Source organism: Episyrphus balteatus, chromosome 3, assembly GCF_945859705.1.
Source record: "Episyrphus balteatus chromosome 3, idEpiBalt1.1, whole genome shotgun sequence".
NCBI classification, from domain to species: domain Eukaryota; kingdom Metazoa; phylum Arthropoda; class Insecta; order Diptera; family Syrphidae; genus Episyrphus; species Episyrphus balteatus.
The window spans coordinates 20,654,945-20,681,763 of record NC_079136.1 but is presented as its reverse complement, the minus strand read 5'-3'; the positions used below and the strand labels follow the sequence as shown (position 1 = coordinate 20,681,763).

Below are 26,819 nucleotides of genomic sequence, written 5' to 3'. Positions count from 1 at the left end.
ATTTGTTTTAATTTTCCAGTCCGAAAAACTATTAAAAAATGCGTTTGAAAATTTTCACTTTTGTACTTTTTCACTTTTTGAGCCAATGTAGTTAAGCCTTAAGGCTCCTCCCAAAAAAGCGATGATTTTTGACAAAAACGCTGTTGACAGCCTTTTTTTAAATCTAGTCCGCAGATATCCTATAATATTTCTGTGGCCACAACCAATAACCGCTTAAGTGAGTTAAGACAAAAAATTTTCAGTGGTCTTATGATGCTTTCCAATTCAAAGTCTACATATTTTTACTGTTTTAACTATAAAAAACGATAGATTAAAGCCATCTACATCGAGTTAATAAAAGATTGAGTTGTTTTTGAGGTAAATTAAAAAATGCGGAGCATTATAGTAAAACTTAATTTTGTTTTCTTTTTCGACTTAAGCCTGGTACGCTGCTCGAGCTAAATTTTAGCCGAGATAAAATTCCCATACAAGTTATCGATAATTTGTATGGGATCCATTTTAGCTCAGATAAAATTTTTCGATAATTTGTATGGGAGCTAAAATTTAGCGCGAGCAGCGTACCAGGCTTTAAGCGGTTATTGGTTGTGGCCACAGATTTTTTGCTGACATTTTTTTCATCGTTTTTCTTCTTTTTTTCCGTGCGCTTAGTTGTGGCAGATAAAAAATATGCAGTTAGAAACGAAAATATGATTTATAGCTAAGAGTTGCGCACAACTCGACTGAAATTCTTAGCTCAGCTCACATAGATCAGAGTGACAAAAATGAACCTAATATGAACACACCTAGTATGACTTGACAGTTTATGAACTGTCAAATATTTTATTCACCTTTTCACCACACCACTCCATTACAAGACAACCATCCCTGGTAAAGTGCCAACCGCATCAACCGAAAAATCCAAGTATTTTATTACTAAACTTTTTCATAATTTTTGTAATATTTTTATAATTTCGAATTTTTGCTAGTTTATTTTAAATAATTTGTGTTTGTTTAAGGTATATATATAATTTCAAAGAACTAGTTTAATCTACAGTTAACTAAAATTCATATTTTCTTTCACCGGCAATTATTGCAATTATGTTGAATAGCTACCCTTTTCATTTCCTAGTGCAAGGATGGAAAAAAAAAATAAATTTATTACTATTTTAAACTAAAAATAAAATTGTTAAATATATACAAAAAAATATACAAATAAGAAATATAATCTATTGATAATCTGCGTTATTTAGGTTTTACATTGTCCTTCGGTATATTCAATTTATTTGGTTCTAAGACTTTTGGTCTAGTTGTCCAAAAAGAGGTTCACTTGCAGTTGCAAGCCAAGAACTTTTTTATATTTAAGTTCTCGTTGTATAAACGTGGTTCATTCTCTGCTACAGTTGAGAGCTTACATATACCAGAATTAAACTTTGAAATGAAATTAGTCGGAGGATAAATTACAGTCATTAAGCAAAAAACAAGATTGGTAGATAAGCGCTCTATAGCATTTTTGCCTATTCACTCAAATTATCCTATTTTTTTTTAACGAATATATTCCTTTGTTCTAATCTTTTATTTTTAGAAAAAAAAAGAAAAAAGAAACATGTATTGTGCTGTTAGTTTCTCTATTGAACAAATCGAACAATAGGCGTTCGACGACACCAAATCATTTTTTTTGTTTTAATGCGTTTGTGCTATGCGTTTCGTTGTTATAAAAAAAACTAAAAAAACGATTCTTTTGAATCTTTTAATATCGGCCCTTTAAAATTACTTTTAATCAAAGAATTAGATGACCGTTTTAATACACTAACCATTTGATTGATTGATATTTGGGGTGTAAGATGTACTGCGACCTGTAAGACCTATTGTACCCCCCTTTTAAGCTAAATGAGTTAGTACCTCATTTTATAGCTCCTCCTCTAACCTAATTCCTTTCATGAAATTGATTATTTGGGGTAATTTCAAAGAGTGCAATTTATCCGCTTCGACTTGGTAGCGACCCATGTGTTTAAATCTTTGGTGTATTAGTGCATTGCAACTAGCCAGGATGTGATCTAGTGCTCTTCTTTTTCGCTACAGAATCTACATGTTGCACTATTTACTAAGCCCAAAATATGTAGGTGCCTTCTTAACTTACAGTGGCCCGTGAGGAGCCCAGTGATTAACCTGAGATTATTCCTACTTAGACTGATATATGATTTGAAACGCTCTACTATTCCGCAATACGGTTCGGGTCCCATTAAAGGGGAATTTGCTCCCGTTTTTGCTAAGTAGTCCGCTTCGTTACTCTGGACACCAACGTGCCCAGGTACCCAGTGGAGAGTGACTTTGTTTATTTTGCCAAGTTTTCCTATACACTCCAATACTAGCTTGGAGCTTGGACACTAACCATAGAGCCCATCCCACATCATGTTGGTTGAAATAAATCCAACAGATTATCATCTGATTTGGGTATGTCATCATAAGAAACAGTAAGACATAGGTTATTGATGTCTTATACATGGAAACTTTTTTTAAAACGAAAACTCGTATTTTTTTAATTTTCACATAGGTACCTACCTTTTTTGAATACTTAGGGTATCCGGACATTTAAGGTACTTTTGAACTCATCATCTCCAAATTTGAAGAAAATCCGTCCACGCATTTAGGCTGTGGAAATGTGTACAGATGGACGCACAGACGCACGGACGGAATTGCGAACCCCCTTTTTCGGAATTCTCCATCATTGTAATGTTGGTTTTGATTAAAACCTCAATTTTTTTTTTCCGACACGAAACCAATACTTGCCCTATAGAGCAAGTAAAAAATCCTAGAGGTACTTTTTTGATTGGGTACCTACAAAACAAACAAAAATTCAATCCACTTTTCTTAGTAAGGATTTTGGGTACGTTTATGTTAAAACAAGGTTTTTGGGATGAAATTGAAACTTCGTTCGAAACCGAAGGAATTGTCAAAATTAGTAGGCTTGGAGATAGATTGAAGCACGGAACGAATATTTCCAGAATTCATAATTACTGAAGGTGACAACAAAATTTAGGGGTCCTCATTCCTCAATAACATCACATTGTTACCACCATATCCATATTTTTCATTATTGCTTCATTTAAAAGTGGTGAAAAATTCAGTTTTTTTTTATCCAATCATGAATTGTTATCTTCTAATCAGATTAGGGGGGTTTAAAGACACTAACATTGACAGCATGATGTGAGTTGTGTTCGGTGGCAATGCGTACAAAATAACTAGATTTTTGGAACAAAATCCACTCAACTTTTGTGTTAAATGTGACGTATGTCCATCACAGGATGTTCCACTTTGTCATCAAGCAAGCGTTTGTGTCCGTTTGTGTCAACATAATCAAAAAAGGTTTCGCTCCTCATACAGTAGTCTTAAGAGAAAATAACGAAGGGATAACTTTACTTCTGGTGTATTTAACTTTATTTCTGGCACATTTAACTAATTTCTAATATATTTAACTATATTATAATTAAATATACCAGAAGTAAAGTCTTTGTCTAGCGACAAAAGCTGGTTTCTTCGCATTAAATAATCATACTCGAGTCATAAATGGAAATATGTTCCTAGCCAATACTTTTCAAATAATTTTAGAGCTATTCAAACCATTTTATAATGCTCGCTTGTCTAAAAACTGCTGTTCCTTGCCAACTAATGTTTTCAGGTTCTCTCAAAGTTAGAATTGGATTTATATAAATCCTTGTTTCTTGTATGGTTTTTGATATGTTTTTTGAATTCATTCCTTACAAGATAGCAAGTTTAAAGTACAAAAACACTTAAAATTACATTAAAAAAGGGTGTCCGGAAACTGAATCTAGTTTTTCAGTATCCGGACACACATATTTTAACTTAGGTAACCCTGTCCGAATACTGAAACATTGAGAGAGAAATGCAATTCTCTTGCATTAAAACACAAAATATGTTCCAAACTACAATTCAAGAGCCAAAAAATCCTTAAAAAAAGATGTAACATTTTTTTAAAGATGGATTCAAACTGATCAAGGTGTTCGTAGATGAGTGTACTCTTGTATAATTGTAGCCCGAAATTTTAGCGAATAACGAAGTTTTGTCTTAGCTTAACCCTCTATCGGCACACGGGTGCGAATTTGACAAGACAGAAAAAAAAAACGATTTTTCAAATATAATGGTGACAATCACCCCTGTTCTGATTTTCGTTAACGAAAGCAATACTTTTGTGGCGTTTTTCGAAAAAGAAGTGTTCCACATTTCCATTCTTTTTTAATTCTTGCGAGTTGTGGTATTCTAAAAAACTATGGAGTTTCTATAACTTTATTTTTTTGACGTTTTCATTTCGTTTCGATTTTGGTACACCATATTTAAATCTATGTAAAAATCAATTCCGCTTACGAATTCAATTCGGAATTCAGAACAGGGGTGAATATATTATTTTGATATTATGAATACAATATTCAAATTCTTGGGGGAAATTCTACAGCAATTTCATTTAACGATAGATAGAAAGACATCTACATCGTTAACGGTGAACAGCTTCTTAGCCATGTCGAAATTTTCCAGATCATGCTGTTCAGATCTCAGATGAAATAATCCTAGTTAGTGTCGAGTTACAGTGCTAGTACCTCACCTATCTAAATCGGGTACTAACCTGAGCTAGTAATATTGTAAAGAAATTAGGCGTTAATACTATTTAAACTTCTTGATTTTGTGAAAATAACACGTAAGGTAATAAAGAACCCTAACATAAATACATACCATACATACATCGAATTTCAGAATCATTAAGAAATTGATAGATACACATAAGTAAAAAGAATTTTCTTAAAAACAATATCGTTTCAGACTGCAGACAATAATAATAATGATAATTGTGCGTAACCTTATGCAAAGGCAAATTCGTTCTATTGCTCGAATTAATTTCCAAAATCAACTCTTCAACACAAATCCAATCCAAAATAGTCGAAGTTTTTCAATTGTAGCCAACAATTTGATAAAAAATTCAAATAAATCATCATTCTACTCATTGAACATCGAAAGGAGGTATTTAGAAGAATTTCGATAATTCTTGTTTGATAATTACATTCCATTCTTGTTTGTTGTTTTTCTTTTTTCTTTGTTAACAAAACAGACCGATACTGATTACGCTAGTCAATATTGTTTTCAGTTCGAAACCCAATAAATAAATTACACTTAGCTTCTAACAGTTTTAAAATTTTTTGGTTTTCTTAGTTGAATAGTTTTTGAATATTTTGATTTGATGATAACTCTTCTTTTGTATTTCCTTTATTTCAGAAGCATGTCATCATCTACAAATGCATCCCATTTTGTGTTGCCTAACACACAGCCAATTGCAGATCTTGAATGCAAAAATGCATTTGAGAATTTAACTGAAAAAGAAAAACTTTATGCGCATTACTTTAGCAAAGCCTCTTGGAATGGTGGTCTTATTTCTTTGGTACAATCGAGTCCAGAAGGGCCTTTAATCTTTAGTTTACTTCACCGGATCTTCGTTGGAGAGTCTCTCGATTCTCTTAAAGCAAAAGTGTTGGAAGGAGGTGTCTCTCAAGATGATTTTACTGTAAGTTGTGAATTAAAATTATTAACATACAACAGTTTTCTCAAATATTTAAATTTTAAAGGCCTTCCTCGTATACGCATGTGGAGTATTTGCCAATGCTGGAAACTATAAAGGCATGGGCGATAGCAAAATCATTCCAAATCTCAAACAGTCACAATTTGAGCAAATTGTTAAACTTTCAAGTGCCTTCCAAGCCGACAACAAATTGGCCCAAATTTTGAATCAAATTTCATCTCTCATCTACGAATTGAAGCCACGCAATGAAGTTTTAGGTCTTGCTCCATGTGGAATAACCACATATTGGTCTGATAATTGTACCAAAGAAGATGCTGAAATTGTCTCCAATTGGCTAACAGAAAAACGTATTGAACCCTATATGTGTCGTACATTTAAAATTGTCGAAGATGGAAAAACAATTTACGATATTAAACTAGCATCTGTGGCAACAGATAACAAAGATGGTATTACACTTCCTGTGGAAACATACAAAGGCAATCATTTTCGTGTAACTCGTGGTGATTATTCAAAACTTTTGAAATTAGTTAATGAAAATTTAAAAAATGCCCAAAAACATGCTGCAAATGAAAATGAAACAAAAATGATTCAACATTATATTGCAAGTTTCGAAGAAGGCAGTTTGCCTGAACATAAAGACGGTTCAAGATGGTGGATCAAAGATAAGGGACCAGTTATTGAAACTTATATTGGTTTCATTGAAACTTATCGGGATCCAGCTGGTTCACGAGCCGAATTTGAAGGTTTTGTTGCAATGGTGAATAAAGAAAGTTCGGCGAAATTTGCCGAGTTAGTTAATCGAGCAGAAAAACTGTGTGAATATTTGCCATGGTCGGTCGAATATGAAAAGGATTCATATTTGAAACCAGATTTTACTTCGTTGGATGTTTTAACATTTGCGGGTAGCGGAGTGCCAGCTGGAATAAATATTCCTAATTGTAAGCTTTTTTAACTATGTACATGTTTTCTACTATTTTATCAAAAATATTGTTCTCTCTTTTTTTTTAAGATGACGAAATCCGTCAAGATGAAGGCTTCAAAAATGTATCTCTTGGAAATGTTTTAGCAAATATCAATCGCAAAGATCCAATACCATTCCTATCAGAAGAAGATCAAGAGCTTTTCAAAGATTTCAAAGTGAAATCGTTCGAGGTAAAAATTATTAAAAATTTCAAACTTTTCAAAATGATTAATATGTACAAATTTTTGCACTTTAACAGGTTCAAGTAGGTCTGCATGAATTGTTAGGTCATGGCAGTGGTAAACTATTCCGTATCGATGAAAATGGCAAATTTAATTTTGATCCAGAAACAACGAGAAACACACTAACCGGTGAACCAATTAAAACTTGGTATGTGCCTGGTGAAACATACGATTCAAAATTCGGAGCATTAGGTTCGTCTTATGAAGAATGTCGTGCCGAAGCTGTTGGACTCTATTTGTCATTGCAAAGAGATATACTTGATATCTTTGGATATAAAGATCCCAAAGAACAAGAAACCATAATTTATATCAATTGGCTTAGTCTGATTTGGAATGGAATGGGTGTTGCATTGGAAATGTTTAATCCACAATCAAAGACATGGATGCAAGCACATAGTCGTGCACGATTTGTTATTATGCGTGTTTTGCTTGAAGCTGGTGATGGTCTGGTTACCATTGAAGAAACAGAAAATGGCAAAAATTTACGTTTGACCGTTGATCGGACAAAAATTGAAACTGTTGGCAAGAAGGCCATTGAAGAGTTCCTTATGAAGCTGCAAGTGTATAAATCAACAGCCGATATAAATGAGGCAACAAAAATGTACGAACACTATTCGGAAGTGTGTGTTGGTGGATCTCATCCATGGGCTAGATGGCGTGATATTGTATTGTTGCATAAAAAACCTCGTATTATTCTTGTTCAAGCAAATACCGAAATTAAAAATGATAATGTTAATTTGGTTACATATGAAGCCTCACATGAGGGCTATATTAAATCTTGGGTTGATCGTTTCCCAAGTACTGATGTTGATGATATTCTTGAAGAAATTAGCGCAAATGATCGCAAATATTTCCCATTGGCCTTTTCTCAAGCATAAGAACACAATATCTTGTAAATTAGAGCATTTTTTTTTTTAATCTATAAGCTTTATATTAACAAAAAAAATCAAATAAATGTATTTCATTTTAATTATGTATCATGTTTTAATTTGTTTAATGAGGGAGTTTGCTTTATTAATCGTGTCGCAAGTGGACTGGGATCTCCTTTAACATGTTCAAGTCATTAACATCAAGACAAACATTAAACATTTGACTGATTTATGGAACAAACGATTAAACCAAATTATGTACAGCCACTTCTCGATTGCAACAAGTGGCATGCAAGCACCTCAGACCTAGTGGTTCTCTATTGAATGTTTTTACTTGCGATATAACAAGTTATGCATTCGTACAAAAAAAAGTTGAGATAACAATTAGACAAGTCCGTCTGTCTTACTGTATAAGAGCTACAGCCTGAACGGATGGATCGATCGACATTAAACTTGGTATCTAGCATTTTTTGGAGACTCCACAGGGGTATTTGGAATTAATTTTTTTTTGTTGACCAAAAATTACGGTAGTTTTTAGACAAGGTATATCTTTTGGTGAAAAAAAAATTTTCGGTACCTGCCATATAACCGTTATTTTTTCAAATCCGATTTTCTAATTTCATTTTAACGTTTTTTTTAGTACAAATTCTAATATAAACCAGGACCCTGTTTCGGAGCTACTACATCAACAACCTCAAAAGCCAATAATTGAGTCCGATTGAAATTCAGGAAATACATATTTGTTATGGTTTAAATAGTACAAATGTTCAAAAAAATGCTTCGGGAAGTCCAACAGGCCGCCGAAATTAATGTTTAAATTCATTGATGTAGCTGATGTAAACAATGTAGTACCTAAGCTCTGAAACAGGCCTCAGAAATTAAATTTCAAAAAGAAGTACTTTTTGGATAAAAAAAAAAATTATGAAATTTTTTTAATATTTTTGAAAAATCAAATTTTCAAAAACTGGAATTTTTTTGAAATATCGGTTTGGATGTGTATTAGTGGTTTCTAGAAAATGGCATACCAATTTTATTTTAACTTTTTTTCCAATTAAAATTATTAAAAAATTGTTTTTTTTTTTTTTAACGGCTCAAACGATTTTGAATTTTTTTTCCAAAAATGCATCTTAATAAAATAAATCAAACTACATACATTCTTGTTTTGTAGTTCAATTGGACTTCAGATATTGCTTTATGCTTTTGAAAAACTTTTTTTTAAATACCTACATTTATCAAATTTTAGCGACTTGAACTCTAAGAGCAAGTGCATTTTATTTTTTCAAAAGTCGTATATTATTTTTGTGGTTGTTTTTGAGAAACCAAGTTATAAATAATTCAACATTTTTCGTTAGTCTACTTTCTTGAAATCTAGACGACAACACAAGATCTCCTAAGAAACAGTAAAAACAAAATCTGAATATAATTTATTTTCCATTTTTTTTTTTATTAATTAAAAACTATGTACAAATTATTGCTTTTCTTATTGAATTCAAAATTCATGTTTGAAAATGAAAAGCACATTATTTGAAAATAAATTAACAATTATTAACCATAGTATACATTAAACTTAAAACAGCCCGTGCGTTAAGGTAAAATCCTCCTCGATCGATGCCTCTCAGATTGGACTTAGGAAGGCGCAGCAAATATTATATGAAAAACACTCTACATCCAGCATCTTTCATAATTCAAAATTTGATGGAAAGTATACATAATTTTAATATTTAAACTTAAAATAATTCAACTATGATTTGTTTTTAAATCGAAACTGACATCTTGATTAAGCCGATGTGGCTATGGCGTCCAAATCATGTGCTATCATTAAAAATTTCAGTTTCAATGTAATTTAATGCTTTAAACACAACACCACATGAAGGATCGTAATTACCGGTAAATACTTGAGCTTGAGAGTTATTCGACAATCGACTAAGGGGCAATGCTTCGATTTCCTTTTTATGATCTTTTGCGCCAATTAATTTAAAGAACGAACGTGAATCTAAGTCGGCAAGTATTCGAGTCATTTCTCTGATTTGTGCATCTTGCTTTTCAACTCGAAAACCAAGCTCTGAAATGGTTAAGGCAAGTTCTAGTTTTTCTTGTTTGGCTTCAGCTTCTTTTTTTGCTTCTTTATTTGCTGATCTGTAATTGAAACAAAAGATTGTTTTTAGGAGATGATCTTATAGGAGTCTAAAAACAATTATATTTTTACCTAACATATTCTACAATAAGTAAGCCAGCACCAATTGTAAAAATAATAGCTTCACCCAATAAATTGGCACCCAGTTCGATGGCCATTGGTTCTGTTAGTTGAGGAATTTTTGCAGGTTTACCCAAATTCATGGCCCACATCTTGTACTTGACTTCCATCCAATTGTACACTGAAAATACAAAAAATAATTAGCTGAATGTTTTACCAATTTTTGATTGAACTTTAACTTTAAAAGCTTTTACAATAACATAACAATTAGAACCGTTCTCACAAATGGAACATTCAATCAAATGTGGGCACCAACGAAATCTTAGAATGCAATTTAAGAAACCTACATGACTTAATAATTCAACGAGTTCAAACAACAAACTTTCAACACATTCCTGACTTTATTAAAACTTAGGGAACTATTTTTGAATTTGAAAGAAAAATTTGGCCTTACATAATATTCGACCAATTGTTTATTAGTTAAAAAAAAGTGTTAATAATCAGAGCAAAAAAGTAATTTATATATTTGTAAAATTGAAGGTAAATATCTATTTAATGGCACAAATTTAAAGTTGCTAAATAAAAATCAACAAACAAATAAATTTTAAAGTTTTATACAATCGATTTTTAACTACATATTTTAAAACTAATTTAAAGTAGGTAATCATAACCTTCAGAGCAAAATAAAAAAATATTTCTATATCTGAGGCCTGTTTCTCACATTATACAACACAATAAATGATCGGAATAATTATTTTGACAAAATGAACATTTTCGAGGTGATGTGAAATAACGACTTATGAAGGCCCCATTTTTTTTTTAATCCAGGATTTATTGTTATTCTGTTCTTAAGAGTCGGAGATAAGGTATTTAATTTTTGTTTGTATTTTATTTTATCTGAATGCATAGTATTTCAAGAGTATTGTGTCAAAATTTAGAGTCGATTCGAGCAAAATTGACAAAGTAATGAGAATCTATAGGTCAAAAATCAGAAACAAGCAAAAAAAGGACCCTATTCAGTTCTTTGCGTTTTCCTCCCAACAGTTTTCCAAATTGGACTTATTTTGTTCTTACAACTGATGATTGTGACAATGGCATATCTTGGAAAGTCAAGGAAGTTTTCTTCTGAGGATTTGGAGAGGTAGTCTCCTTCTCTATTACCTACGCATTTTCCGCAGCTCCTTCCTTGGCAAATGTAATGATAGCTCCCTTAGCAGCACTGCTATGTTGAGTGGAGTTAGATCTAGAATAACCCCCATTGCTGCATATTCTCATAGTCCCGGTGTTGCAGACAGTGATTTCCTAGTTGTTGTAAAATAAATTACTTGACAATATTTTGCATATGATTAAGTCTTTCGTAACTTTTCCAGTGCTATACACATCTAGCAATTTACTTTTCCTGCTGACTTTATAGGTTTCAAGCCGATAGACACTATTTCTTAATGCTTTTTAATCGTCTTTGAATAATATCGCAGAGTTCTTCAAACTTCTGACTGGCTGTTATTACTATGTCAGTATTAATTTTCAATTTTATTTAATAACCAAAGCCCTTTTAAATATTTATCAGGCTTTTACGTCCTTAAAAGACGTAAATGACAAAAAACGTCATTTAAAAATTTAAAAGCCTTTTAAATGTTTATGAAATCGGCCATTAGTCTTTTATACTACCTTAAAAATACGGATAGCATACTTTTTGTTAAAGATAAAATATTGAATAATTATACATTCATAATATTTTCTCATTTAATATATGTGCCCATGATTATGAAAGTGGACTAAGTCACTTTTTGAATTGTTTGAAGAAAAACTTACATAATTATTTTCTTATAACGATTTATTTATATTTCTTTTATGAAATCACTAGAGGAGCAATAAAGAAGTTTATTTACTGCGATTTCGCTTTCAAATAAACTTTACCCCTTAAATAATAATTATTTTTAGGCTAGATTTGATGCCATTTTTGGGAGTGACTTAGTCCACTTTCATAATTAAGGGCACATATATGTATGTATATTATATTATAGGAAAATCAGAACAGACATTCAAATTGGCTTTGATTGCATAGATGAAGGACATAGACCAGATTTCAATAACGTTGATATTTTGCAGATAGAAAAACACTATAGCAAACGTATGTTACAAGAAATGTTACATATTATAAATACAAATAATACGGTTAATAGGAGATCTGATTGTGAAGGGTTGAGCAATATTTATACTCAGTTTGTGCATAGAAATATTTAAGGCTAAATGCTAGGTATATTTGACTTGAATTTTGAAGATCATTTTTGATTTGAAGTCCAAAATTTTGAATTTCTTATCAAATGTAAAATTAAGATTTCATTATTTTAAAATTTCGATTGATTGAAACGTCTTTTTCAAGACTAAATTTTAAAATAATTCAATTTTAAAGTTCAAGTGACTTCAACTCCAAAGCGTTTCGCCCAGGTACTTTAAAATTGAATTATATTCAATCGCTCCATTTCAAATAAAAATAATTTTTATTATTTTTAATATTTTTTCTTCGTTATTAAATTTTAAAATATTATAAAATTAAAGAAAACCAATACAGATAAAATTAAAGACTTTAAGAAAGTATATATTTTGACTTCCTTTTTAATTAGTATTTTTTAGATTAAGAATATTTATTATAGATTCCTGAAGAAGGTTGTAACCACAACCGAAACGTCGAAGATAAAAATTAACGAATTTGAGCTCCAGCTCACATAGGAGTTAAAAATATGTTACAGATTGTTGTAATGCTGATCGAAATGCTTCTCTTATAAATTTAACCATAAAATTTAATAAATCGATTTCTTATGGCCACTCTAATACAATGTATGTATTAGAGTAACCGCAAGAAATCGATTTTCGAAGAAACGAAGAAAAATACAATTTTTTATTTTTTTTATTTATTTTATTCAAAATTAAATTAATAAAACCTGTTTAAAATTATTAATTTTAACATCGAAAATCGATTTTAGCAAAATTGAGAAGAAATTGCATTCTTTAAGTTAGTCACTCCGCTAATTCTTTTTTTTTTTGTATTTGGGAGAGAGATCCATAACTCGGTTGCATATACAATGAAGAGCCGTGAAGAATTCAGGTAGTCGAAAACCGGTACTAAAAGATTGGTTGTTCTAAGGGACTGTGCAAATTCAAATTTTTCATATGTATAGAGATGATTTGTTTTGTATATTTTTGTGTAAAAATATACGGCATCTAGAAATTTCTGTAGCGGACATCCAAGGACTAGTTTGTGGTAATGCGAAATGTGATAATGCCTCCTGACCCCATAAACATATCTAATCATGTCATTGAAAGCCACAAGCAGTTTATGTTTACAGTGTTATATAAGGCTTACAAAAGACGACGTTAGCATATTCAATTAGAGATACCAGTAATGTTTTTATAAATCTTAGTTTGGTATTTACGTGAGTAATGTTAGAGAATGGAAAGAGTCTACGTAACACAGAGCAGGTTCTTCCAACCATTCAGTGGATATGACCATCAGCTGAGAGCGACCGGTTGATTTTAAAACCAAGATTGGATTTGGCAAAACCGAGACAGAGTATACCTTGGGAAGTTAGACTTTCTAGTAGCTTATCTACAACAATACTCCACAGCAAAGCTGATAAGACAGCTGTTCTTGTTTTATCGATCCCTCTCATTACAGAGATGGGTACTCCTTTATGTGAGGTGTTATCAAATATTCCATTTGTCTAGAAAGGCTCACAGGGCTTTTTCTTTTGCACCTAAAGATTTTCCTACAGAATTGGTTAGTTCGAATAAGGCAGTTTCCGTAGAAAAGAAAACAATATTGAAGACATCATTTTGGGTTCTGAATTGACTTTTCAGACACTGTGGTCATTCATTGAGCTTCTTATTAATATCTTATAAAAAAGACTTATCAGAATGCTTACAACCTTGTGATTCCAACAGTCTTCATTGCAGTTTTGTAAATAAAAAGTAATTGAGTGTTTATAACTTCATACATAAAAATAACAAAACGAAAAAAATTATGCAATTTATATGAGAAAAGTGTGCGTTTATCAAAAGTGCTAGGGTTAACTTATTTATTTTTTATGCTTACTTTGAGCCGGTGGCATGCAAACATATTTCCTAAAGAATGGACTATTTTTTGCACTATTTTTAATAACATTTGCTATTGGTTTGCTTATTTGTTTGATGGCTAGAACTCCAAGTTTTGCCGCTGGAAATGCGCCCACTACCATGATGATGGTATATCAAAAAAATAAGTATTTTACGGCTGCGGAAGGCCAGCGGATCGTCTTTATTTTGTTAAAAATTCTTTTTTTTTGTATGAACAAAAAAAAAATACTTGAAAGCGATGACAGAAGTTATTTGTCAATATATTCACCATAGATAAGTGGTGAATATAAGCATTATGGGTTTACATATTGGAGTGCTATGTTGGGTACAGTAATGGGCAAAACTTTCTTTGAGGTAAACAATTAGTTAATCCTGCAGCTGCATGTGCAAATTCTGCAATGCAAGTATGTTCTGTTTGAATTGATACCCATCATAATGTAGAAGTATAGAAAATAATTGGTGAAATAAGTACACATTAAAGCTTTAACTATAATGACCTAAAAAGTGAAAAAGTGGGATATTTACAAAACTAAAATTTTTTATTTCTTTCTAGCACTATTTGTTTTTATAATTGTTTTTTAAACCAAAAAATAAGCTTTCTGAATCATTGTTTTTAATTTTGTGGTTTTCCTGTCATAAAATAAGCTTGAAAGTTTTCACTCTTTGACTTTTTGCAAAAAGTGGCCGTTTTAGTTATACCTTGAGCCTGAACTAAATTGGCTTGAAAAGTTATAAAAGCACATAAGTGAATGTTTTTCTGATAGAAAATTATTACAAAAATGATTACAAATAACTGCACTACTAGGAAAAAACAAATATTTATACTTTTGTACTTCGGAAAAAAGTGGCCAATGTAATAGCCTGTTTTCACTACAGCCCAAATGATATAATTTCGAAAATTAGGTCAGTTCAAATTTAAAATTAAGTTTTTTTTCTATACGATTTGATATTCCAAATAAAATAATTTGCTCATTGGTGTACTAATTAAAAACATGCTTTTAAGAAGTATATCCTTTCAAAAACTCATATATTTACTCTTTCTACTGCAAAAAAAATTTGTGAGCTTCCGCACCATTAAATTACTGGCATAAATACTTCCAAAGTACATCAATGAAATTGAACTGAAAATGTGTTCTTCTAATGCGTATTTATTTCATTGGTTTGTATCCGTAATTTTTGTTACATACTGCAACCAACAAAGTTTTTATATAAAAAACAACAATTTGCCTAAATAAGCGCCAAGTCGTCTTTTTCATATCAAACACAAACAATTTGATTACTGCTTACCCTACAGAATTAGCTCATGTGAATGCAATGTTAATCAAATTACTCACCTTTTTGAATTGCAGTTCCATATTTCATGTTCAGATGTCGCCAAATTTTCACCACAAAATATACAGCTATCTCTCTTGCATGTTTGAAAATTTGGCGCTAAATTTTTGCAAAATAAGAGTTCGATTTGTTTTAAAAACTGTCTCGTTTTATTCACTCTGCCGCTAATAAACAAACAATTTACAAAGATTTTAATTCATCAATATATTTTATAAAATAAATAAATAAATCTTGCAAACATAAAAATCTATTAAAATTTTAAAATGCATAAAGAAATTGCTGAACAATTTGAAGAACTTGGATGTTCACCATCAGAAGATGTTTTGGATAAATGTAACCAAAATTTTGTTTTGTTATTAAAATAAGTTAATAATATTTTATTCTTCAAAATAGGTGTAGAATTATGTTACACATATAAAATCGACGATGCAATGGATTTCGTTGCTCAATGGATGGCCTACAGTGTTTCCAATTTGGATGGAGCTGAACCAACAATTCCACTCTTGCTCGAAATGGAACGCAAAGAATTCACATTGAAAAGAGAAAAGGAATTGATTGCTGCCCAAACTAAAAAGAAGAAAACAACAAGTCATTTAAGCGATTTAGCAGCTTACGGATCACCTTCGAGAAATGGTTCTAATGCCTTGGATGATGACGATCATATTATGGATTCTTACGGATGCATGACTCCGAAGGTAAGTGTAATATAGCATTTAAAATTTTAAATATAAAGATATATCATTTTATAACTGAACGAGGAAATAATTACAATAGTTTACTGAAGGGAGCTGGTAAAAGTAAACATATCTGTGCTTCTATCTCTGCTAAACGATTCGAGATCTTAGTCTCATTAGGTGATCGAGAACTGAATTTTCAAATGCACATTGACAACATGATACACAAAGCCAACTCAGCCCTCGGTTTTGTTAAACGATTGTCCAAAAATTCTCTAACCCTTATGCGACTCGCTGCCTCTATTTAACCTTCGTTGATCCTTGAAAACGCCTCTAAGTCTGGTCACCATGTCCAGACAGCCGAAATCGAAAGCATTCAACGTCGCTTTCTTTGCTTCGCTCTTCGTAACCTACCGTTGCAAAGTATCTTAATATTCCCTCCCTATTAAGATCATCTTAAACTATTTACCCTGAAAACTTTAAAAGAATTATAAACGATATTCTATTTATTCTGCGACCACTCACCGGATCTGTCGACTTTCAAACTCTACCTATATAGGGTAGAGTTGCTAGTAGCTTAAGGATTTTTTTCTCACAAAATAAAGCACAGAAACGCCAAATATCAATATTTTCGAATAATTCTTGAAAAGAAAAAAATACTCTATTTATTTCTTTTTCCCCTAAGCACAACGAACATAGTTACCCTTCGATGTGTCCCAGGACATCGTGGTATACAGGGGAATGAAAGGGCAGATAAACTGGCCAAAACAAGGTTGCTTATGCCAATGGAGCACGAAAAAAGCATACTAAAGCAAAGCTTCTTAAAATCTGCAAACGACAGATGGTTAGCTCTCGAAACCTGTCGAGTTTCAAGAAATCTGTGGCCGATCCTTTCTAAGAACAAAACCGAAAACATATTTAAGCTAAGCAGGCCTCAATTGTACCTTTTGGTCGGTATCCTTACAGATCACAACTCAATGGGAACCCACATGAGTAGAATGGGTATTGTCTCATCAGACTTACATATGTAGAGGGTGTCAAGACGAAGAGGCAGAAGAGTGCTCATACCACTTCCTTTGCGAACGCCCCAGTTTAGCAAAAACCAGAAAAACAACTCTTTGAAATTACTTCTTCAATGAGTTAGATGACGTCTCGTCCTTGCCGCTAAAAAAACATTGTGAAATTCATCCGAATTTCGGGATGGTTCAAGGAGGCACATAACACAAATCCCAACACCTAATTCCCATTATATCCTTCCCTTAACCATCCAGATTCCTTCCCACCCTAACCCTGGGGATCACAATGGATCCATCGAGATCCGAGTGGGATGATTCGACTTGTCGGATTGTCACCTCGTTCAACCTAACCTAACCTTTCTTTTTCATGATGAAATTAAAATTTGTTAATGATATTGTTCCCAAAAATAATTTTGTTTAAGTTTCCGATTTTTCTAAATCCGGGCTTTGTTTCCTATTTTCGGCCACCTACTGAATTATATAAAGCTAAAATAAACTGTTTTTTATTTAAATTTTTGTTTTTTTAAGAATTTAAAAACAAATACATATGTATGAATATTAATATAATAAGTAATAACATCAAATGATTCAAAAGTTTATTTTTTTTCCATTTTTTTAAACTTTTATCAATAAAAAGGGGGCCGAATATAGGAAACAAAGCTTATTTTTTGTGTTCCATCTCCGGCCCCCTCAAAATTAACAAATTAAATATATTCGATTTCGTCGTTTATGTTAAAAACGCCATTAAACTATTGATGCATGCAATTAAAAACATGCCATTAAATATTCTATTTATTCACTCTCCTTTAGTTTAATACTTTGTTTTCAATGGAAACTTCAAATTTAAAACCCTTTTAAACAAATCCTAGGGATTTTCATGCTAATTGAAAAATAAGTTGTCAACAAACAATGACCTTAGATAGATTTAAATTTTGTTATCTTTTTAAAATGATGAAGCGCGCCCGTACTTAAAATTTTACTGAAGCAGAGGAAGATATTTTGCATTTTAAGGCATATGTTAGTTATTGCGGTAACCGAACGAACTTATAGAATTTATTTCTAGCTACAGTCATTTCAGATATAGTTTGGGGCATATATATGAATCTTGACCGATTGTTGGTTATAAATTGGACACAGAAGTGACACACAAGAAAAAATCGGCAATAGAGATTTAAATTGATCCAAGAGCATAAAAACGTAAGGTAATGAGCAATTGGACGAATATAACATGACCTAAAAATAATTATAAAATTGAAACAAATACTAGCTTAAGATAGGGGTGGAATCGGCTATTGTGATTTGTGATCGGTGATAGTCACAAGAACCAAATTTGTACTACGAAAATCATATTTCTCAGAGCAAATTAGCCTTTTGTGATTATCACCGATCACAAATCACAATAGCCGATTCTACCCCAGGACTATTTCATTTTATTAATAACTTGTCTACTTTTGAAGAGAGTATTCCAAATCTGTTGTAATAATTTGAAGTACTTTTACAACCACAGTAGTAGTTTGGTTAAACGAAATCGTACGAAGAAATCTTCTTCATCCCATTCTTCCATATCTATGCTGTGTGTTATTCGATATTGCCTTCGTTCTGGTTGAAACAAATTTTTATCTTCCTCATCACTGAGATCCAACAAATATTCGAAATCAATATCCATATATACATTTTTTTCATATACACCAACTTTATGTATTCAAAGGTACATTACTCAACTCATTAAATCAGTATAATGTAGTAGATTTGTGTTTTCAGCTTTCAGTCTTTTAGGGAAAATCGCTTACAACTCTTAGCTTAGCCAAATAGGTATCTACGTAGAGATGGCCGTTCCAAGCATACCCGTTTGGAGACCCGAACAGCTCGGAGCATGCTCTTTAGATGCCAAAACTTTGAGTAGTAAAAATAGATTTACGGCGGATTTCTTGGGGGCCAGCTCAGACCGAACATATCCCACTGAAAGGAAATGGTCATTAGATCCGAGTTCAAACGAAAAAGCTGCCAATTTCCTTTTTAAGCATTTTTCAGGAGGGAAATTTGCAGTTGAGAGTTTGAAATAAGTCACTTTTTCCAGAAAAGAATGTAAAAACGAACTTGATCAAAGAAAAGTTTTAATAGTACCTACCCAAAGTGTAAAAAGTTGGTTGATATAAATTGCGATCGTAAGCGAGCAAATAAAATTTTTAGTAAAAATAAAGTTTAACCATTCTTAGGCCTTACACAAAAAAATTGTGTCGTAAAATTTTATTCATATAATAAATTGAAAAATGGCATTTTTCTCTCACTGCGGTTTTGTAACAAAAAATTGATTTTGAATTGAATTGAAAATTAAATCGGTAATACTTAAAAACTAAAATTTTAAATGTGTTTTCCAAGTGACCTTCCGTGGGAAGACATATTCAACTTACCCCTTTACCATGACCGTTTGAATCCAATTGAATTGCAACCCATAGCCCAGCGCAGCGTCGCCAAATAGCTGATATACTTTTTGCCCATCAATTGCTCATAGGAAATATTGACTCAGCTTCTCTGCTACGAGAAATTAACCTAAACACAAATCCCCAAGTCTTCGCTATCCCCCGTTGTTTAATATTTCCCGTCATCGAACGAATTATGTCAACTTTTAACCTATGTCCAGAATGCTAAGGCACTCGAACGAAGCGATGCACTCGTTTGACTTCAATATATGTAGGTAAATCGGCACTTAGAACAAATCCCCGGAATACCGTACTGTACTAATCGTTCCCATCTTAGGCCCCATATGAACACATCCAAAACCCATAACAAGAACAAAAAAAAAAAAAAAATGGTGTTTAATTAGTCTAAGGGCCAGTTTGTTCACAGTTGATTATCTTTTAGTCAAGGTTTATTCTATAGAAAAATCCTTACCGGCCCTAACCCCTAAGTTAGTTTTATAGCCTGTTTTCACTACAGCCCAAATGAGATAGATCAGTTCAAATTGCAATTTTTACTTTTTTTCTATAAGATTTGACATTTGAAATGACATAATTTGCGAAATTATCTCATTTGGGCTCTAGTGAAGACAGGCTATTAATTAGTTTTTAAGTTATAGCTTGTACTAAGCTTAGATAAATAAATAAGCATACTAATTACTACACAATTAAACACTAAACATAGTTTGTTTAATTTTGTAATTTGAATCATTTTTCATGCAATTTTGATAATAGAAAGCTAAAAAAATAACGAAATGTGCTCACTTATGTTGGGTTTGAACTTCCAAGATATTTTACTGTCATATCAATTTAAAAGCACTTGTACTTTATGCATATATTGGAAAAATCAAGTTTTAGTGGAATTTCGTTTTCAAAAATGTTTTAATTATGAGCTCTAATCGGGGAACAGCAGCTGTTTTCGTCTTTGTCTCAAGAAAAATGGTTAGCTTTTTTCCAAGTTCAGTAAAATATTTCGTGTTGTAAATTTAAATATGAGTATTACTGGAAAGTTTAAAAATACATGATCTGTTTTCGTAAAAAGTATCTACCGATAAAAATCAACCCAAACTGCACCTAGAGGCCTGTTTTTAGGCTTCTTGTTTCCTGATCTAATAAAAGGCAACTCGACCTGCCGGATATTCAAAGTTGCTAGAAAAAATTTTCACTATAAATCAAAAACAAAGTACCTATTGCATTTTCATCGACTTTATTTATCATAATATCGGAAGCATTATTTATAGGGTTTTTAAAAGACCATTATAAGGGTTTTCAAATTCATGACAACTTTTTTGTCTGTAGGGTACATAAAAACGGCTATGGCCCTAGTACTGTCAAATTGGTAACGAGTTTTACTTAAAACTTGGTAATTGTTAGAACCTAAAAATCGGCAGTCTACCAACTTTAAACTATAATACATAGAGAAAACTCAACTGGTAATGCTTTCCAAACCACCAAATTAGGTAATTAGAGTAACCAAAATCTTATTGTTTAATTATGGTGAAGTCAGAAGAACACTTCTAATGGAAAGAGAAAAATCAGAAAGAGAACATGAATGTGCGCAAGAAGATAAGAAGATCAGATGTGTCGAAAAACAAAGTTTTAAACGCAGTTCACGTTTTCCAAGAGAACACTGTCACAAGAGCCTATGTTTTTGGAATTTGGCCGTTGGGAGTGATTAATCCAAATTCAATGTGTTCGGGAACGATTGAAGACGATATGTTAGTCTCAGGCTTCTTTTTTCAGAGTACTGGATATCAAATACACCAAAAAGACGCTAATGGTTTCAGGATGGAGTTGATCGTATTAAACAGATTAATGAGAAATGGCATTTGAAATGTATAAAGAACACTAAGCAAAGAGATTATGTTGTTAATTTTAAAACCTGTTTAAATATGTATATCAACAGAATAATGTCTCGAAACAATGTTCTCGGGTCGTCAATTAACGGTTTCAATTTTTAAAATCGATTTGTCTAATCTAAGAAAATAAACTGATTTTGGGATCAAAAAAAATTTTTTTTTTTAATTTGGTTCATAGCATGTGCCGTTTGATTTATAGATAAATCCTAATATTTTCTACTACATATCTACACTAAAAGGTGCCAATGGTACAATTTTGTTCATCGTCTTTCGATGTTTCCTAACCATTTACTCTTATTTATGGTAAAACGAACTTTTGGCCTCATATTCTTCTTCCTATGTAAATTATACGATTAATGGCAGTAGTATAGTAAAAGTAAAAGAAGAAAATCAACTAAATGGCTAAATAACCCCTCGTGGTAAGATATTTTGTTTGAAGATGCTTGTTGTTCATCGCACCCAAAGACCAAGTACATAGAACGAAGAACATAACGTTGGTATCTATCTACAAGAATTACCATCAGTAAGGAAATAATGACACAATAAAAAGAAAAAAAAAAAAAAAAAGAAAGACGCTTTAAACCAAACGGAGTTCTCCTAAAAGCCAAAGAGAACAAGAAATATTGCTTACATGGGCTTATAACAATGGCACCATAATATCTTAAGATGAATTTCTTCTGTTTTACATATGGAAAGAGATTGTTGCTTGCTCTGATGGGAAGACTTATCCCAGCCAAAATGGAAACAAAGACAAACTCCAACATAACATCAGTGTATCCAAACTAGAGGAAAGAATCTTTTTTGTCTTCTTCTTGTTTTTTTGTATGTGTTGTTATATAGTATGCAAAAAAGTGTGGTAGAAAATTATTATGAAAAGCGGGGGTGAATAGAATGTTAGTTGTTGTGTTGTTGTTGCTGTTGTTATTACGGCGTTTATAAGAAGATCTCTTGTTGATTTCTTCACGCGCCAAAGAGCTCTTTTATTATAACACTGCCGCCACCGCACCGCGCACCAAGCACGGTTAAATAGCACGCATTTTATTTTATTTTTAATTTTTTTGTTTTGTTTTTTATCTTTCAAAGATATGAGTTCATCTGATTGACGTACTTAAAGTGATGTTATGTGTTGGTAGAGAAATAGCGGCAATTAAACTATAATTATAAGATATAGTTATGAAAACCTGAAGAAATGTATATATAAAATGTGATGAGGTAAAAATTAAGTTGAAACTAGTTTTATTTTTTTTTTAATTTCTTTTTTTTTTTGTTTAAGTTAATTTTAGGAATTTGTATAGCATTGCAATTAAAACAATCATTGGTGTGTAATTATAGTATTTTTTTTTTGTAGTTTATTGAAAAAAGGGAACAAGAAGTCGATTTATGCGTTCCGCTCACGTATACTGTAAATTTGTGTGAATTTTCACGAATTTTAGTCATTTCCGTAGGTACTCAAATATTGACACCTTGGATATATAAATATTGCATTACTCTCTAAAGGTACGGTTATGTTACAGCTTATGAATATTATTTTGAGAAAAATATTTTGAAAAAGATGCAAGTTGGGTTTGAAGTCCTGAATATTAAAATCGGAGTGCAATACCAGAAGTCAATATTAGTTTTCACATTCGCCAAGGTTATTGAGTAAATTCAGGATCTATTACGTTGTTAGTAATAGTCATCAAGTAAACGTTTTTCGCGAACTTAGGAATTTGTTTTAAATTTGTTCTCTTGGCATCATCTTCAATTAAAAGGTCCAGGGGAAAAATACACATGTGCACTTTTAGTCAAAAATAAACAAATGATCTTGTAGTATTTACTGAGCTTTATCAAACAAATTTAAGCCCTGCTATAAAAATAAAAAAGTGGGGTTTTTCTGGGTATGAGTTGGAATGGACTGTGCTGTAAAGATCTGTTGACGATGACCAAAAATTATTTTTTAAGGTTTCACTTCTACCACGTGTGAATTGCACACATGATTTTTTTCAGCTTTGTTCTCTAAATTAGCATATCATCGCCACAGACTTGTTTTGTTCCATAGGCCACTTTTGTCGTTTTTGAGTTAGGAATGTATGTTTTTCCTATCCCGAGATATCAAACACCGAAAAAATGCTATGGGTGTGGAACAATGATCGCAATGGAGTCCCAAGTACGCACACCTTTAAATGCGTTCTTCTCGAAATGACGTATGGAAGAAACAATTCTGGAGCGACGATATAGCTTTTATTTCCGCTGAAAAAGGCTAAGGGACTGTTCCATATGAAGGAAAAGCTGGATTTTAGACCCATAAATTCCTGTACTAGTACATATTATGAAGCGTGGTTCGCTGATTATCCTAATTCATCCAAGAAAAAGAAATTCTTCGAAATTTTTTTTGATAAGACAGCTTAATTGTTACCTCTATCAAATACTTATGACTATTTCTACAAAAGCCGTACTGCAGATCATTAAGAAACATGCATTTCTTGAGATATTTTTTAAAGAAGACATATTTTTGGGACATTAGAAAGAAAAGACGAAAGTGTACTCTGTCTCTGTGATAGTATAAATAATTTTGTTCCATTCAATGATTAATAAAATAAGACAGATGTGGAACTTACGCGGAAGTTTTTTAAGCATAAAAAAACAACTCTTTTTTAATAGAGCAACAGGTATCTCAGAAGTCGAAATGGTGGTTTTTAATAATAAATTATCTACAATTTTAAATACATTCCAAACGTAGTTGAAAGGCGTTGACTGGCATGGAAACCTAGAATAAAAAGTTTTCATCATCAGAAATTGTTTGTGAATTTCAAATACATATTTTCATTTAATTCACTTTTCTTTATATTAAAAAAAAAAAGAAATAATCTATCTATGTGTGTTTATTTAATGATGACAAGAGAAAAAAATATCTATCACATGTCCTTATAAATGTTTACAAAATACCCTTGAGATCCTCCTTTAAGATGTTCTTCATGTTCGTAAAAATATTTGTCTGAATCACATAATTGTCATCTTTCAAATACTTTAGTGAATTCAAGAGCTAGAGAAAATTCACAATAACTGCATACGAGGCATAATTCCAAAGAAACTACTCCAAAGCATAAAATCTAAAAAACTCTCAGTTCTCTAGAGATGGCAAAGCAATGCACAATTATAAGGTATCCCTTTCTTATATATAGCAAACATCTTCGCTGTAAGCATAGCAAAGCTAAAGAAACTTCTTGCTAGAGTCTTGGTCACTTTTCAGATTTAGTTGGTATAATTCTTTGTTAAATGTTAACCAAAGCGTAAAACCTGATGAAATATAGAATTAAAGAATAATGAATAAAAAAAAAAAAACTTAAAACAGAGTGAAGAAACAAATCGCTATTGTATTCTTAGGTGAATGGATTATATATAAAATAAAATCTAATGCTGTGTACTTGTGGTTGGTAAACTACCACTTGAAGATCATTGAAGAGTATGAAGTATGCAATGCAACATCATTGCTTTTTATATTATGTTCTGTTTTTTTTTTTTTCATTATTTATTAGTTTCAATGGATTTTGAATTCACTTATAGTATCTCTTCTTTGGTTGTGAATTCTTCATTCGGAGAGATCCAAAAGAATTAAGTATTGCGAAAAGGTATAAGTGACCAGTGTTGCTGTGGAGCACTTTGAAAAAAAAAAGTTATTGTGAAATAAGGATCACCACAACAAAAAAAATGGTGAAAAGAAAAACATTTGCAGGGTTAAAGAACACTTTTAAATTGTAGGAAAAGTTTATTTTTTAATCATTCAATATTGTTGTATTCAAAAAAGACCAAAAAGGCAAATAATAAACAATTTTGCGCTGAACAATTAAGTGAAAATGAATTTTTGTATATTCGTATAAAAAGCACTCATACGCCATACACACTTTTTTTTAATTTAACTTATAAGTACCTTCATAATATAGGACTTAGTAGTTTTTCTTACTTTACTACCGGTACACGTTTGACTCATTTTTTCATGCTGAAAGTGCTTTGATGGTTTGAGTTGAGATATTATACTCCGCTGTGCTGCTGCCGGGGTTCGAATAACTCAGTGAATCCTGAAAAGCTATTTCGAGAATGGGTTTGTTAAAATTTTTACATAACCAATGTTTATTTTTATAGAATTGGAAATTTTTGTTATTGAGAGGAATCAAAATGTTACACAAAAATATTTAATTTGGTTTAAATTTGAAAAAAAAACTTAGATTAAGCTAAGATTACACGTTCAACGAAATCGGTCAACGAGTTGGCTTTTTTTTAACAAACGCTTTTTTTAATAAAAGCTATTAACAATAAACCTTTCTTTGTTTTAAGATCGATAGAAATGTGTTTGGTATATTTATAGCTACAATAAAAGCACTAGGAGAGAATCCAATTGACTTTCTAGTTTCAAAAGCAGGCTGACATTCAAGAAGAAGAAACTCAAGGGAAAAAAAGGAGCACAAATATAACAAGAATAAGCATTGGGTTGTTTGTAAGGATGGGAAATTTTTGCCAGGTGTTTTGAAGAGAGAGCAGAAAGAACGAAATATCTTATGATAAAAATAGACACCATCTATAAATCCAGATTGCAGGCGGTTTAAAGAAAAAGCTCAACGAGTGTCAGCCTAGAGAAGACTATAAAGAACTTCTTCAGTTGGTTATAGTTTTTTTTTTGGCGTGCTAGATGGAAACTTAATTGGATTTAGAACACCAGGCGCTACTCATGTTGCTAAATGGATGACTAAAGCTATTATAAGTTTGAAAGTTTTTACTTTCTAAGATCAAAATGAGTAATGAGGAACGAAATGCTCTCAAAATACTTCTGCGTTTTCATCGTAAACTTTTACTGCAAGGCTAGATAGAATGCCCTAAGATCTTTTCTAGCTGCTAAATAGGATCTTGATCATTTGCGTAGTTGCATTGAGTACCAGAAGATAGACAAACCCATTTCTGAGAAAGCTCTTGGTAAATTCTCAGACCATTTATGGTATTTGAAGTTCAGAGTTGGTAGGTCTGACTCAACGAAAAATAAGAAATGGCCAACATATTTTTGAAAAGCAGCGAAACAGAAACCAAGTGACTTGTAAACCCAAAGCTTCAAAAACATCAACTTGAACAATTTGTCATAGCTGGGTTAAAAAACATTGTCATTAAAAAGAGACATTAAGATTTTTTTAGATGCTTGAAAATAAACACAATTTTTAAAGAACCTCCTAATTTTAGGCTCGAAAACCTGCATTTGTGTCTTCAATCATAAACTGGTGTTTGTTTTGAGTTTAGAAATCGATGCACAACTCAAGTCAATCTTACAGATCTCGTTTCTAGTTCTGCAATCAAAAAATCCAACACAGCAACACTAGTTAGTAACACGAAAGACTATATTCTATTTATCTGTCTGAGCGGAGCACAAATGGAAAATGCTCTTCTCCACCATCATTATGATCACGTAAACGGACACAAAGTAAGCACAGCTCAGTTTGGCTGTATTAGTTTAACCTTATATACTTTGATTAGTATAACAATAAATTGCACAAAAAAGCTGAACAAAAAAAAAATCAAAAAAA

At 31.8% G+C, this 26,819-nt stretch overlaps 3 protein-coding genes across 10 annotated transcripts in view; 2 read left to right on the top strand and 1 right to left on the bottom strand.

Annotated features, from left to right (window-relative positions):
- Positions 1–840: 840 nt before the first annotated feature.
- Positions 841–7,733, top strand: LOC129917105 (dipeptidyl peptidase 3). 6 transcript variants are annotated; one of them, XM_055997450.1, is made up of 6 exons: positions 846–901; positions 966–995; positions 5,260–5,545; positions 5,607–6,498; positions 6,570–6,712; positions 6,781–7,733. In XM_055997450.1, the coding sequence occupies exons 3-6, from the start codon at positions 5,264–5,266 to the stop codon at positions 7,639–7,641; spliced, it is 2,178 nt and encodes a 725-aa protein (XP_055853425.1). In that variant the 5' UTR covers positions 846–901; positions 966–995; positions 5,260–5,263; the 3' UTR covers positions 7,642–7,733. The 6 variants fall into 6 exon arrangements, with proteins under 6 accessions (XP_055853424.1, XP_055853426.1, XP_055853425.1 ...); XM_055997446.1 differs by adding an exon at positions 4,810–5,007 and having other exon boundaries at positions 853–995; XM_055997447.1 differs by lacking the exon at positions 966–995 and adding an exon at positions 4,810–5,007 and having other exon boundaries at positions 885–901.
- A 1,334-nt stretch (positions 7,734–9,067) lies between these two features.
- Positions 9,068–14,153, bottom strand: LOC129917100 (putative OPA3-like protein CG13603). Of its 3 annotated transcripts, none has more exons than XM_055997443.1 (4): positions 13,920–14,153; positions 9,839–10,007; positions 9,518–9,768; positions 9,069–9,444 (listed from the first exon to the last, which is right to left on the bottom strand). In XM_055997443.1, the coding sequence occupies exons 1-4, from the start codon at positions 14,059–14,061 to the stop codon at positions 9,410–9,412; spliced, it is 597 nt and encodes a 198-aa protein (XP_055853418.1). In that variant the 5' UTR covers positions 14,062–14,153; the 3' UTR covers positions 9,069–9,409. The 3 variants fall into 3 exon arrangements, with proteins under 3 accessions (XP_055853416.1, XP_055853418.1, XP_055853419.1); XM_055997444.1 differs by having other exon boundaries at positions 9,070–9,307; XM_055997441.1 differs by having other exon boundaries at positions 9,068–9,768.
- Positions 14,154–15,444: 1,291 nt separating this feature from the next.
- Positions 15,445–26,819, top strand: part of LOC129917098 (DNA polymerase alpha subunit B) — a 72,990-nt gene continuing 61,615 nt past the window's right edge. Inside the window, exons 1-2 of the mRNA XM_055997439.1 lie at positions 15,445–15,604; positions 15,665–15,966. Of these exons, the coding sequence (XP_055853414.1) occupies positions 15,535–15,604; positions 15,665–15,966 (372 nt within the window). The 5' untranslated portion in view covers positions 15,445–15,534. The remainder of the gene's footprint in view (positions 15,605–15,664; positions 15,967–26,819) is intronic.

Coding starts and splice junctions, on each gene's coding strand:
- LOC129917100 (XM_055997441.1), bottom strand. CDS start 14,061: ATGGTAGTGGGCGCATTTCCAGCGGCAAAACTTGGAGTTCTAGCCATC. Junction 10,008..13,919: donor TTGCATGCCACCGGCTCAAA/GTAAGCATAAAA, acceptor TTGTATTTTCAG/TGTACAATTGGATGGAAGTC. Junction 9,769..9,838: donor CTTATTGTAGAATATGTTAG/GTAAAAATATAA, acceptor TTTCAATTACAG/ATCAGCAAATAAAGAAGCAA.
- LOC129917105 (XM_055997446.1), top strand. CDS start 4,829: ATGATAATTGTGCGTAACCTTATGCAAAGGCAAATTCGTTCTATTGCT. Junction 5,008..5,259: donor TCATTGAACATCGAAAGGAG/GTATTTAGAAGA, acceptor CCTTTATTTCAG/AAGCATGTCATCATCTACAA. Junction 6,713..6,780: donor TCAAAGTGAAATCGTTCGAG/GTAAAAATTATT, acceptor GCACTTTAACAG/GTTCAAGTAGGTCTGCATGA.